The sequence below is a fragment of the Molothrus aeneus genome, chromosome 13, assembly GCF_037042795.1.
Source record: "Molothrus aeneus isolate 106 chromosome 13, BPBGC_Maene_1.0, whole genome shotgun sequence".
NCBI classification, from domain to species: Eukaryota; Metazoa; Chordata; class Aves; order Passeriformes; family Icteridae; genus Molothrus; species Molothrus aeneus.
Window position 1 is genome coordinate 10907643 of NC_089658.1, and position 12580 is coordinate 10920222.

At 43.5% G+C, this 12580-nt stretch overlaps 1 protein-coding gene across 1 annotated transcript in view; it reads right to left on the bottom strand.

Annotated features, from left to right (window-relative positions):
• The window catches only part of HDGFL3 (HDGF like 3), a 38113-nt gene that overhangs the window by 6454 nt on the left and 19079 nt on the right, over positions 1–12580 (bottom strand). The window contains exons 2-5 of the mRNA XM_066558512.1: positions 9212–9288; positions 5794–5932; positions 4387–4545; positions 2677–2823 (exon numbers count right to left, since the gene is read on the bottom strand). Of these exons, the coding sequence (XP_066414609.1) occupies positions 2677–2823; positions 4387–4545; positions 5794–5932; positions 9212–9288 (522 nt within the window). The remainder of the gene's footprint in view (positions 1–2676; positions 2824–4386; positions 4546–5793; positions 5933–9211; positions 9289–12580) is intronic.

The window sequence follows — 12580 nt, forward strand, 5'->3', positions numbered from 1 at the left end:
GGTGGCCCAGCCCCCGTGAGCAGGCAGCTCTCGAGCAGCCGGGCACAGTGGCAAACCAGGGCACTGAATCACACCTGTCCTCCTTGAGGTCAGGGCCCTGATCCCGTGTGTTGGGTGTCTGACTCAGGGTATCTTTTATCTTCCTGCACCTTATTTTGAGCGAGCAGCGGTTCGCGCCCGCGGCCGCTCTGGAGGCTCCTGGCGCCATCTCATGGCCACACCAACGCCCTGGAGTGGCCAAACTGGGGACGGCCAAATTGAGCACTGGGCTCTGCACAATGCAGGGAGGGACCCCATCCTCTGCACACTGCCTGGCCAGGCTCTGCTCATGGGCTCAGTGACTCTAAGGAGACCATCATCTCATCTATGGTGGTGTCTTTAGCAGGTTTGTTTTTCAGACATTTGTCTGAATTTGTGTGTGCGAACAGAAGGATCACATCCCAACTCTCCAGGTGCATGTTGCTCATTTTCAACCTTCCTTTCTACAACAGAGAAGAGTGTGGGCTGGAGCTCAGTGCCCTGCAGCAGAGCTTTAGTCTGGGTGTCCAGCAGAAAGCTGGCCCCATGCCCCAGCTCGCCAGTCCGGACATTGCAGGGCTGGCTGTTTAACACCAACTCAAAAAGAACCAGCTACTCTCCCCCCAAGTGCCCTGTGTCTTCTAAAGGCAGCCCTTCTAAAAGGATACTTGGTCTGGCTCTGAGGAGCAGCAGGAGATGGAGTGTCCCCTCCTGGTCCTCCAAGAGAATTGCACTACTGACAAAACCTCAATGAAACGCTGAAGAGATTCATGCGAGAAATGATGATTTTGCAGCAGAAATGGACAAGGTGAAATATATGGATCAGGATGTGAACTTTTCCAAACTTATCAGTGCTTTTATCTCAAGCTGCCCTTAAAACCACATCCCCATTGTCTCTTTAATCTGTATTACTAAAATTCCACATTTTCCATAATGTTAAAAGCATCCAAGACCTAGCAACAGACTGGCAGCTCAAGCATGATGAGTTCAAGGCTGCATGGTGGGGCTGCAGAAATCAGAGCAGAGCCACCTCCCCACATGGGTATGACAATATTCTCCAGATATTGCTTCAAGTTGGTGCTGGCAGGAAGGATAAGACTATTGACAGTATTTCAGCACAGAGGCTAAAATATCTGTAATCCTGAAAATGCTGAGAAGCACCACAATGTTGTAGCATGCTGGACCCCACCTCCCAAGCATGTCACACCCAGAAGAAAGAGCCATATGAATGTCAACAGCCACAAAGCCAACATCCTGTGTGATGTTTTAGCCACTTAGTCTGTGACTGACCTAGATCAGTGAGCATTTTGTGCTTATGTGGAAAATGTGCCTGAAGTCCACAGACATATCCTCTGTGACTGCTACAAACATGGGGAACACAACAGGGCCTGCTGAACCTCTTGGTACCTCAGATGCATCTTACAAACAGTTTTCTCACCCAAATACCTATCTGAAGACAGGGAAGTGTCACAAGATTCACTAGGCAGAATGTGGGCCACCCTTATCAGCCCCTGATACTCTGTGGGTGAGAGGCTGGGAGGGCACAGCTGGGCAGTGTCTCCTTGCATCGGTCCCTGGCTGAAGCCAGCAGCTTGTTCAGAGTCAGTGGGAGTGTGAATTTTCCTCGTGACCCCATGAGCCACCTATCAAAGTCTTTATAAAGCAGAGTCACAAAACAACTGCACTGCACTGCAGAGGGACAGGGAAAGGGAGATCTGGGAGAAGTCTCGAGTGGGAGCCAGCAGCAGCTGCCCAGAGGTTGTGTTTTGTGAGAAAGGGCTTGGCTGAGCATGCAGCTGGGTGCTAAGGCACCTCAGCAGTGTCAGCTGAGAGCTGTGCTGGCTGGCCTCCTCTCACACCTGGGGATTTGTGTCACTCAGCTCCTGTGACAGCCCAGCCCGGCTGCTGCCCACGTGGCAGAGCCCTGGCATGGGCACTGCTCAAGGGCTGCTTCTGAGCTGGAGCTCCAAGTGCTGCAGCAGAGAGGCTTGTGCTGCTCCAAAGGCTCAGAAATAGCAGGGGCTGCTAAAGGTGGCTGAGTAACCAGCTGCCATGCTAATCCCCCTGTTCAGCCTTCCCCTCTTGTTGTTGTGGTCACAACAAAGTAATATTGATATGAACACACAACTGACAAAACACACAAGGGGATTGTATGAAGCTGCTCTGGAGCAGAGTGCATATCCCATCCTTGGAAGGTCCTAGCCCAGGGCATCATCTGCCCTGGAACCTGGAGTATGCAGAGTCTGTCATGAGCACATGAACCCTCAAGAACCCCGAAGAAGACACTGGGACCCACAAATTAAACAAGTGTGACAGGGTAAGCAGGCTCCCTTTGTTAGTGAGCCAACATGCATCATGCAAACAGTCTGATCCTGCTCTCACATCAATTTTGCATCATTCCAGCTCATGGTTTTCAGTAGCTCCTCTCAGCTGACATCTATGCAAGTGTCAGAACAAAAATAATGCTCTTTTTCAGTCATTTCTCTAGAGCAAAATTTGTACACTGCAGGCACCAAGTCCATGTTTCTGTTCTAGACACATTCTGAGCACAGAAATGTACCCAAGAAGGTGGCACAAGGTGCACACAGGTCACCCCTGGCTCCAAAGCCCCCCAGGAGCAAACTGCATGGGAAGTGAATGACAGGAACAGAAGATTACCCCTTCACTGGTTTTCTGCAAATCTGAAGAAGTGTTTCTTGTGTCATTGCCTGCGTCCCCAGCATCAGAGCTGCTCTTATTTTCTTCCTCTTTGCAGTCCTTATCATCTTCATCTCCAGGAGATTTCCGTGACTGCTTGGAGGATTTCTAAAATAATCAACAACAAAGTGAAAATTAAAACCAGCCATAGAAAGACACTTCTGAAATGTACATGGAATGCTGTCTGATCATGCATTTCCCTGGTCAAGGTGAATACTGGGGAGGATTCATGGGGTGAAAAGCATTTTTCAGGTGAAGTAGCTGGAGTTACTGCCACCAATGCAGGAAATTTCGCTGAAATTCTGTGTTCAGCACAGGCTGGCAGCTCAATTGACTGAAAGACAGGCACAGTAATAGGAGCTGGGTATTAGTGCTGGGTCACCTGTAGGTTTTGTTAGTTAATGAAACAGATGGTGCCAGCTTGGCAAAAGTTTTGATTAAATACAGAGATGTAAAATGAGAATAACATTAGCAGAGCTGCTTTCCATACTTTTTTTTAGTGCTGTCAGCTTTAATATATTAACATTAGAGTCATGTGGAACCAATACATCTTTTCCTTTACATCCCTTTATGTTATGCAATTCTACAATACAAAAGGATAAATTGTGGCATTAAGCCACCATTTTCCTAATCCTCTGTTTGTCCAGAGTCTTCTGGAAAGAAGATGGTAGACCAGACCTGAATTTCTGATGTAAAACACACAGAATGGGTGAAAATACATTTTGTTTGGTGGATCAACCACAAAATTCACACTCTCCCCCAAACTGTGCCTGGATCAGATTGTTTGATTGCTTCTTCTCATTTCCATTAGTTTTCACTTTCAGAGAAGAATAACATGAATGTGAATAAATTGACTCTGACACACTTTACACAATTTTTCAGGGGAAGTGCAGCCCTGGAGGCACACACAGAACCAGAGGAAGCGACTTTAATGTTGCTCCCCTTCACCCCAGGTGACAAGTGAGAAGTCTATCTGAACACAAAGGTGCCACTTCTCAGGGGATTTTCTCCACCAGCCACTGTGAGACAGACATATCACTCTTAGCTTCCTGATCTACACTGTTACATGAGATATTAACAGGGCTGGTAGGTACTACAGTGCAAGTCTTACATCCACAAACTGAGCATCCTACTCCCTGCTTAATGAACTTGCTCTTCCACCTTCCCATTCTGTATCCTGGACTGAAGTATTTCACACTCAGCTCCAAGAGGAGCAGTTGAGCACATCTGGCCCTACCAGATCCTTCTGGGAGATGGGAGGGGGAAGCTTCAGTTCTCCTGGACAGGAACCAAACCTGAGCTCATGACTCTCAGGAGGCCCACTCCTAAGGATTTTTTTCTTCTTCTTGGGGAGAGACCTATTTGAGATGATCAAACCTATCAATCCATCTTTGCATGGGTTTTCTTCCCAGCCCTTCTGATCTCTTTCCCATAGTTTCCCCTTCTTCTCAGTGTGTGGGCACTGGAACAGGGCAGAGTATTTCAAGTGGCGTCTCACCAAGGCTGCCTACAAAGTAAGAGCACTCCCCCAAACTTGCCTGTTTGAACACCACTGTCATCAGAATGTATCAGAATCAAAATGCTAAAGGAGGAAGAACAAACTTCCATGAGGTGAACAGTATTCCAATTATAAATGCCCATGGATAACAACAGGAAAAGTCAGAAGATAACCTTTGAAGTGTAGGATTTTTTCCGTTTTGAGCCGGCTTTTTCATTCTTTCTTTTTCCTTTTCCATCCTCTTCTACCCGATCACCTTCCTCCTCACTGCTGGCATCTGCTGTATTTCCTCCTTCTCCTTCAGTTTCTGATGAGCTCTGTTGCTGAATTGCCTTTAAAATAACAACAACAATAACAACATCAACAATAAAAATATCATTAATTCCTATTACTTGATTTTTGCATTGAAGATAGAAACAGTGGAAATGGACAGCTTACACTTTAATTGCTATAGTCAGGAAGAACTCAGGTTATTTTTGCAATTATCAGGAAAAAGGGCTGCAAAGGCAATTTTCTCAGTCACCACTTGAACTCAGTTACCAGATGCAGATTCTGGGATCAGAAGATTCAGTAACAAAAACATGTTTGCTGGAGGAGAACTAAGGGCTGCTCAGTGCAGAGACCTGGCATGTTCTGCTCTGGGAAAAAACTACTGAAACTTTCAGACTTTGGCTGCAATAGCAGAGACTTTTTGGTGAGAGAAGATGGCTGTTACACTCCCCTCAAAGGGCAAGATCTCTGTGTTTTGGAAGACCAAGCCCTGGCCAGCAGGCTGAGCATTCTTTGACAGCCCATCTCCCACAGACTATTCACTGGATTTTTTTTAAATCCCCAAGTGTATGCAAAACATGTGTAGGGCTGAAAATATGAAACAGGAACTGAGAGAGGCGGCAGCTTTTCTGCAGGTGGTCTGTATCTCTGGCTTGTAGTGTTTTGTGATAATAATGTAATAGGTGTTTGCCTGCTTTTGGAGGTGATTCCTGCCTTCAAAGGACCACATTTTTTTAATGAGAAAAGTCCTTTGTTTTATACAGCCCACCAACTACTCTTCTCCCCCTGCAGCTTCACTGACTTTCTGCTCTGGACACCCAACAGGGAGAGCTGTTGTACAGCAGCAACTGTCTCCTACAGCAGCTTAACCCTCCACCTCCTCACTCCTCTTAGCTTTGGCACTGCCAAATGTGGAAATCAAAAGTGCAGTGACCTTAAGGTCTGTGTAAAATACATGGAGCCTGATATAAAAATAAACAACAGAAAGAAGAGGTCAGAAATTACTCATGTTTGTACAGGAGTAAATAAAACCATCCATTTTTAATTTAACTAAGTGTGTTGCAGAATTTTCCACTTCACCACCCCAGAATGTCACAGAAAGCAAAAGGCTCTGCAGTATGATTAAAGTTCCATTTGTCACAGAGTGTGAGACCACAGTTGTCTTTACATTACACAATTACCAGAACTGTGAAACTTCCTTGCTCCATCAAAACCAGAACCTTACATGTCACTCTTAAAATGCTCACTTTGACAAGCAGTAAAAGAAGAAAACAAGAAAGATAGGAGCAATAGGTGTGGAAGTCATTTACCTGATATCCAGTAAACTTTACTCCAGGGTTGTTTTCTATTTCCCACAGGCCTTCATTAAATCCTTTTCGCTTGTTCGATTTCCCAAACTTATCTTTGTATTCTTTATATGGGAAAAGGTCTTTGGGCCCCAGGAACGCACTGCATTTAACAGAGGGAACAGTCAAAAAAGGACTTACCACTCTCCTCTACAAAAAATGATGACATTAACAGTGCAAATGCTTTCCCTATTCTTCTGCTCATTCAAGCATTTCTTTTCTAGTTTTTTTTTTTTTTTGGTCACGCTGGCTTTGAGTTACTGCTGTGAGTCTGATTTAATGGATTGGCTCACCATCCTGATGTTTGATGTAGTAAAATCATGCTGGGTATCTCTAGAAACAACTGAAACATCTCTATTTTATTAACTACTGCTGGGAACTGGCACTTGAAGAGTTGATGAAAGTTTATAAAACAGTTTATGATGTCATTGCTTGCGATAGCAAGGGACCAAACTTCCAATCCTAGAGTTACAAATCCAGAAAGGCCTCAAAAATGCCACATGAAAAGTTAAGCATGTAGGAGTGCCATGAGCCAAAATTTGTCCCTTTTACTATGGGATAGAAAAAGCAGTGGCATTTATTATCATCTATACTGCCAGTAAGCCTGGGAGCTGCTTTCTTGGAATTAGCCTCCCACATACTAAATTCTGCACAAACACAATAAAAATGCTCTTTCCCAAAAATCTAATAATTTCATATAAGAACACAAAACAATGGATGAATATAGGCAGATGAGTAATACAAGGAAACAATGAGACACACAGGGTGCTTGTGGCCAAATAGTTTTTTAGACAGCACAGCAAAGGAGGGATTTTGTGCTCTGCTGCTGCCTAAGTCAGCTGCACACTGGGCCAACTAATTTCAGGCACAAGCACCACAATGCAGGGAAAAATAATTATTAAAAAAAAGAAGAATGATGATTTGTCCTGCTTTTTCTACACACATTACAGCAAAACTCTAACTTCTTCTTAACTCTTAAAATGAAGAAAGCATAACTTTCTTTTTTTGCTATATCTATATATCTATATATCTATATATCTATATATCTATATATCTATACATCTATATATCTACTGTATTCTGCATGGTGACATTGAGATTGTAATCACAAGTCAAATTAAAACAATGAAGGTAAAAAGACCCCTTCATTCCCACATGTAAAGATTCTGTGTCATCAATGACCAGAGCTGAGCAAGTCCCAGTGTCCTTCACCATAACCACTGTCCTACTTTCCTGATGGTCTTTGCAATTCACGTTAACTCTCGGGTCTCCATTACTGTGGGAATGTGGATTAAACACTTTTATTGTTGTAACCTCACCTTGACATTGGGAGTTTGCCCTTTTCTGCAGATGGGACTCTGAGGCACAAAGATTTGCCCAAGGTCAAACTCAAACTGACAGCAGCGTACAGAGGAAAAACCAGCTCTCTTCAGTCTCAGTCTAATATCTTAATCACAGGATAATATTTCTTCCTTTCTGCAATCATTATTTCAGATTAATGCCTGATTTATGCCCAGCATTTATGAACGTGCAAAGCTCCATTCACTTAAATCATCCCACTGGCCAAGCAGTTTGCCAGTGCAGAGCCAAATGGTTGCTAAAAAGTCATCAGATGACAAATCCCTGAGGAAAGAGCTTCCTTCTAACTCCACCTGAGACAGCATGGGATCCACACTCAGTTGGATATTGAGAAATATCTTAATTACATAATTACAAAGCCAAGAATGCATTTCTACCTGAAAAACAAACAGTGATTTCCAGACTAACAGATGTCATGTTAATATTAAATGCTATACTGAATAAATTATGTTATCTATGCCTTTGCTAATACCAGGAGATATCTCCTTGTTGTCAAAATTTAAACAGACAGTTCTAACTCAAATAACAAAGGAAAACTGTACGAAACTTAGTATGAGCTACCTGAACTTAGCTCAAGAGTAATGTATGGAAATGTTTCTACAGCCTTTTATGTAAACACTGAAAAGCTGTCTACATCTTTGCTTGAAATGCATTCATTGCCACTGGGAGAGTATAAGTTTCTACTGCTCTGCTATAAAACTAAGGAGCTGCAATCTACAGTTAATTTTTAACAGGCTTTTACATTTATAAGGTAGGAACTACAAACTCTTTTTCTGTTTCAGATGCTACAGTAAGATAATGAGCTCACAAAATCCAAATCAAAAAAGATTATCAGTTTGAGATTCACTCATTTTGGAATAAAAGTGGTCAGTTTTTTTTCTTAAATGTTTCTCAAAAATGATGTTTCCATTCAAAAAATAATTACATTTTGGTTTCTGATTTGAAAGCATTGTCAGTTTATTTAAACTTTATTCTTTTCAGATTATTTTGTGACAGTACTAGTAGACCACAATATATCAAAACATCAGGTTGTTTCATTCTAGCAATGAAACTAGAAAACAGTGAAGAACTATTTTAACTAAAGAGAGGCTATTATGAACTTTATAAAGGAGAAACTGCCTTTAAAGATTTTTTTTTTTTAATAAAATGTGATGGGTGAGATATGGAGCTTATAATATTCTGGAATAACATTAAAATTCAAAAATAAACAATAAATTTTTAATAAAGCTTAAAGCCTCTAACATTGAATTTAAAGTATCATCAGAATTTAATTTTTCCAGTTTTAAAGGAATTCTAGAGAACATGATACCCGCAAATAGGGAAAGAAAAGTTTTAAAATTAAAATATTTTGCAAAATGGAATGTGACTTGTTCTTTTAGCTATCTCAGACATAGTTTAAACTAGAGACATGTACATTATCATATTGAAACTCTGTACCTTGTAGCAATTATGATGAGACCTAACTTACCTCTTGTGCTCTGATTCCTTTCTTTCCCTATCAGCTCAGCCAGCTCAGTTCTTCTATCACTTCTGTGAGCTCCATCCTACAGTATCCCAGCACAGATCTCCCAGGAATGCACATGTTCTGAAGCTCTGCTGAGGCTCTGGGGTCTGCTTCCTTTCATATCACAAACCACCAAGTGAGCTCTCACACAGGACATGAGCTCAAACATGTCCAAACACAAGAGCCTGATCTCTGCTATCATGGACATCCAAGTAAAAAATGTTTGCCCCTGCCTCTGAGTTCATGGCTTTTTCAGACCCTTTAATGAATTCATGCCCACACATTTCTCTACAGGATACACAGGATTTTATGTTTAGCTCATGGCAGACCATAAGGCAGCAGCATTCCCAACTACTCCCAGCTTTCACTCCCATTTGTTAATACCAATGAGCTGGGCTGGCAGGACCTTTCTCTAGGCTCCCAATGGCTTCAGTCAGGATTTGTTCCAATGAAATCAGAGGAAATGGTGTTAGCTGTGCTGCAAAAAGGCATTTCCAAAGGAACAGGTCATTCACTTACGTTTCGTGAGTCCCAAAAAAGAAGATGGGGTATTTATTTGCTGGAGGCTTGACAGCTCCTTCAGGAAGTTCATCAATCTGTAAGACAGAAAGCAGTGGAAAAAAGATTATTCCCAGAAGTGATGTCCCTCATCCAGGCATCCCACCAAGCCATGGAGGTGCTAGCAGAAGTAACCTGCAGCCCTGGGAGGTCCCACTGTGTGTTGGGAAGGGAAGGGAAGACAGCTGCTGTTTTTTCAGGCAAATTCAACATATGACTGAAATACTTCAGGGAGACAGCAGAAGACCAAGGAGCACACACAAAGTTTTAATGATTTCATGCGCATTATAATACAAAGGCAATAAAATCAACTCTGCTTAATTTAAGTGTTAACTTCAGATCCTGCCTCATCAAAGGCATCAAAGCCCAGAGGGTAATCCTGCCTGTCTCATACAGCCACCTCAATAACCCCTGCAACAAATGGGGAACAGATGGGACTCTGGGACTCTGCAGCTGGAAAACAGGACAATCTCCCAGTGGTGCTTCCTGTGGTGATGGTGGTACACAGTGTAAAATGTGTAATGCACACCAGGGAGGAGGGCCAGGGACTCTCCTTCCCCTGCAACACCCTGATAACTGGATTTGTTACCACTCCCCTCTCTACCCTCTCTCTTCTTTCACATTTTAATCCTGGCCTTGTATTTCTCAGGACAGAGCTGCAGAGCAGTGAAAGGAGGGATGCTGAGGGTGTTCTCCTGAGACAGAGCTGGTACTGGAACAAACCCTTCAGGCTGAGCAGTGTCTAGACCTCTTCTCCCAATGTCTGAGTGAGAGCACTGGCTGTGAGGCAGGAGATGAGGCCCAGGAATTAATCTTGTCTATGCCTAATTTTGTAGTTGTCTGCAACAAAAATAAGAGAGTCCAGGTGCCTACCCACATAAACCAGAAACACAGCAAAGCTTTAAATAACATCCAAGAGCCTGCCTTCCCAGAAATGGCACTTCTGAACATATGTGGGTGTGTGAAATTAAGTGTCCAGAGAACTGTCTGGCTAAGAGAGAGCCTGATGAATCTAGATATCTACAGGGCAGCACCAGTGAGCAGGTGAATGGCCTGGTGCCTGGTCTAAGGAAACTCAGTCTCAACATCAGCATCCTGCCAAATGTCACTGCAACTGAGAGCAAAGTGCTGACATAACAGTGCTATACAAAATCTGCTCCTCAGCAGAGCACAGGGATGCAACCTGCATGTTTTCACTCAGGAGGCCAGACCCACATGTGCTTTCCTTCTCTTTTCTTGCTGAAGGACCCCTAACACTGAATTCTTATTGATTAATAAGCACCAGATTGTTTTCAAAGGATGTCCTCTTTCACGGTAAAGCATCTGCTTGGCTCCGTAGCTTTCAAAGGAGCATGAGCTTTGGTAAGAATTCAAACCCTTTTGGTCTTTCTGCAAGGACACCCCTTGGGGATGGAGAAACGAGAGCCACATGTGGAACTGTAACATCACAAGACCCTTCTCTGTAGAAGAAATGGATGCCTATCTTTTCAGTCCAACTGGAACATTCTCTGAAGCTGCACCAAAATCTGGAGATCTGAGAGCACTTCCAAAGCATTCCCTCAGGGCTGTGCATGGTGGGGCTCTGGCACACTGGGTGCCACCCGCTGGGGTCATGTGTCACCATGCACCCACCTCCCAGCACAGTCTGCAGGAGACAATCCGGGATTGTCACAGGTGTCACATGTCCTGCGGGCATGGCAATTACTTCTTTCTTGTACTTAACAAAGCTAATGATTTGATAAATAAAAGGAGAATGTATTATTTAAATGCACATAGAAGGAAAATACACACTGGTGGACAATGAACATGTGCATTCCCTTTTAGCTCAGCTGTGTGAAAGGAGGAACTGAAACAACATGACAGGATTTTTGGTGTCCTCTATCATCAGGACTACCGAGAGGAAAGGCTGTCAAAGATACTACTTTAGAGCTCATCATTTTCTGACATTAACTATTTGTTTTTTAAGAAAGGTTGCTATTTGCTCACAATTCATCATTTAAATATAGGTATTAGACTTATTATAAGAGTGATAAAAAGACTGCAGGTCAAAACCACTGCAACTCCCTTTCCAAACTGAGAGCAAGTCAGGGAGATGCTGCACGTCTGCAAAACATTTTATGCCTCCTTCAAGATAGAAGCATCCACATGTCAGAGCAAAAAGGGCTGTGCTGGCAGTTTACCAAGGGTAGGGAGAGGTAACACACCTCGACTGTCTGGGTGCCACAGCCATCCTCCTCTTTATTGTGACAAGGAAGATGTCCAGATACCAGAGCCCAGGAAAATGTGAACTCCTTTGACTGAGACAAACAGTGTCTGCTGGGACTGGAGTGCAAATCTCATTTGGCCACTTGAAACACGGCGCCAGCTCTGGGCTGCATTACAGAGCAGCACAGCCCAGTCACTGCCTCAGCCCCCTCAGAATCAGTCATGAAATAAAGTAAACAGCTGTAAATGATCGGTCAAGGGGGGGAATGAAGACATGCTTAGTAGGGACTGCTGATCAGAAGGGATTGGGGCTCTTACATCACACAATGTGCTGTGCTCCAAAGCAATGAGGATCTCCTCAGCAGAGTCCCAAGTGGAGTTAAGCCTTCTGTCTCATTCCCAGCACTTAATACTGTTAGCTAAGGAGCAGCACCACCAACAAAGGGCAGAACACACATCTGTCACGCAGCTCACCTGCTCCTCGTTTTGTGGCATATTTCTTTATTCATCCAAGTATCCTTTCTGACTATGTATCATCACAGGAAACCATAAAAAAGCTTTTCATAGCTTTTGGGAGTTGGCATACACATACAAACACATGCTGTATAAATCTGCACCAAACAGCTCAAGGAGAGACTATTAATGCTCCCACTCTAGCATTTCACTCTGCAGCTGAGGTCAAGACTTTTCCTGCCTTCACTGATATTGCTGTGAGCTCCCCAGCTCTGGGGCTTATGTTGCTAGTACTGTAACAAGGTTGGATATAAAGTGACAGTGTTATCTTAGGGCCATTGAACTCTGTGGCAGAAACTCCAGAGAATTTACTGAAGGATGAGACCCTCTCTGCCATTAGGAAAGATCTCTTCTCGTTCTACCTCTTTCACACAAATCCCTGCATTAGAGACTGTGAGAGGAGAGCTTTGCCCAGTCTCCCTATTCCCAGTAAAGCCACCTTAGCCCTCTGTGAATGTGGAGTCCCTTCGTGCTTAGCTGCTGAACAACCCCGGCACTCCATGACAATTGCTGTTGTTTTGGTGTAGCAGAAAGCAAGCAGTACAAGCAACCATACTGCAATCTCCTGCTGCTGCACTCAGTCACAATTTATTCCCATTCTACAGGATATTT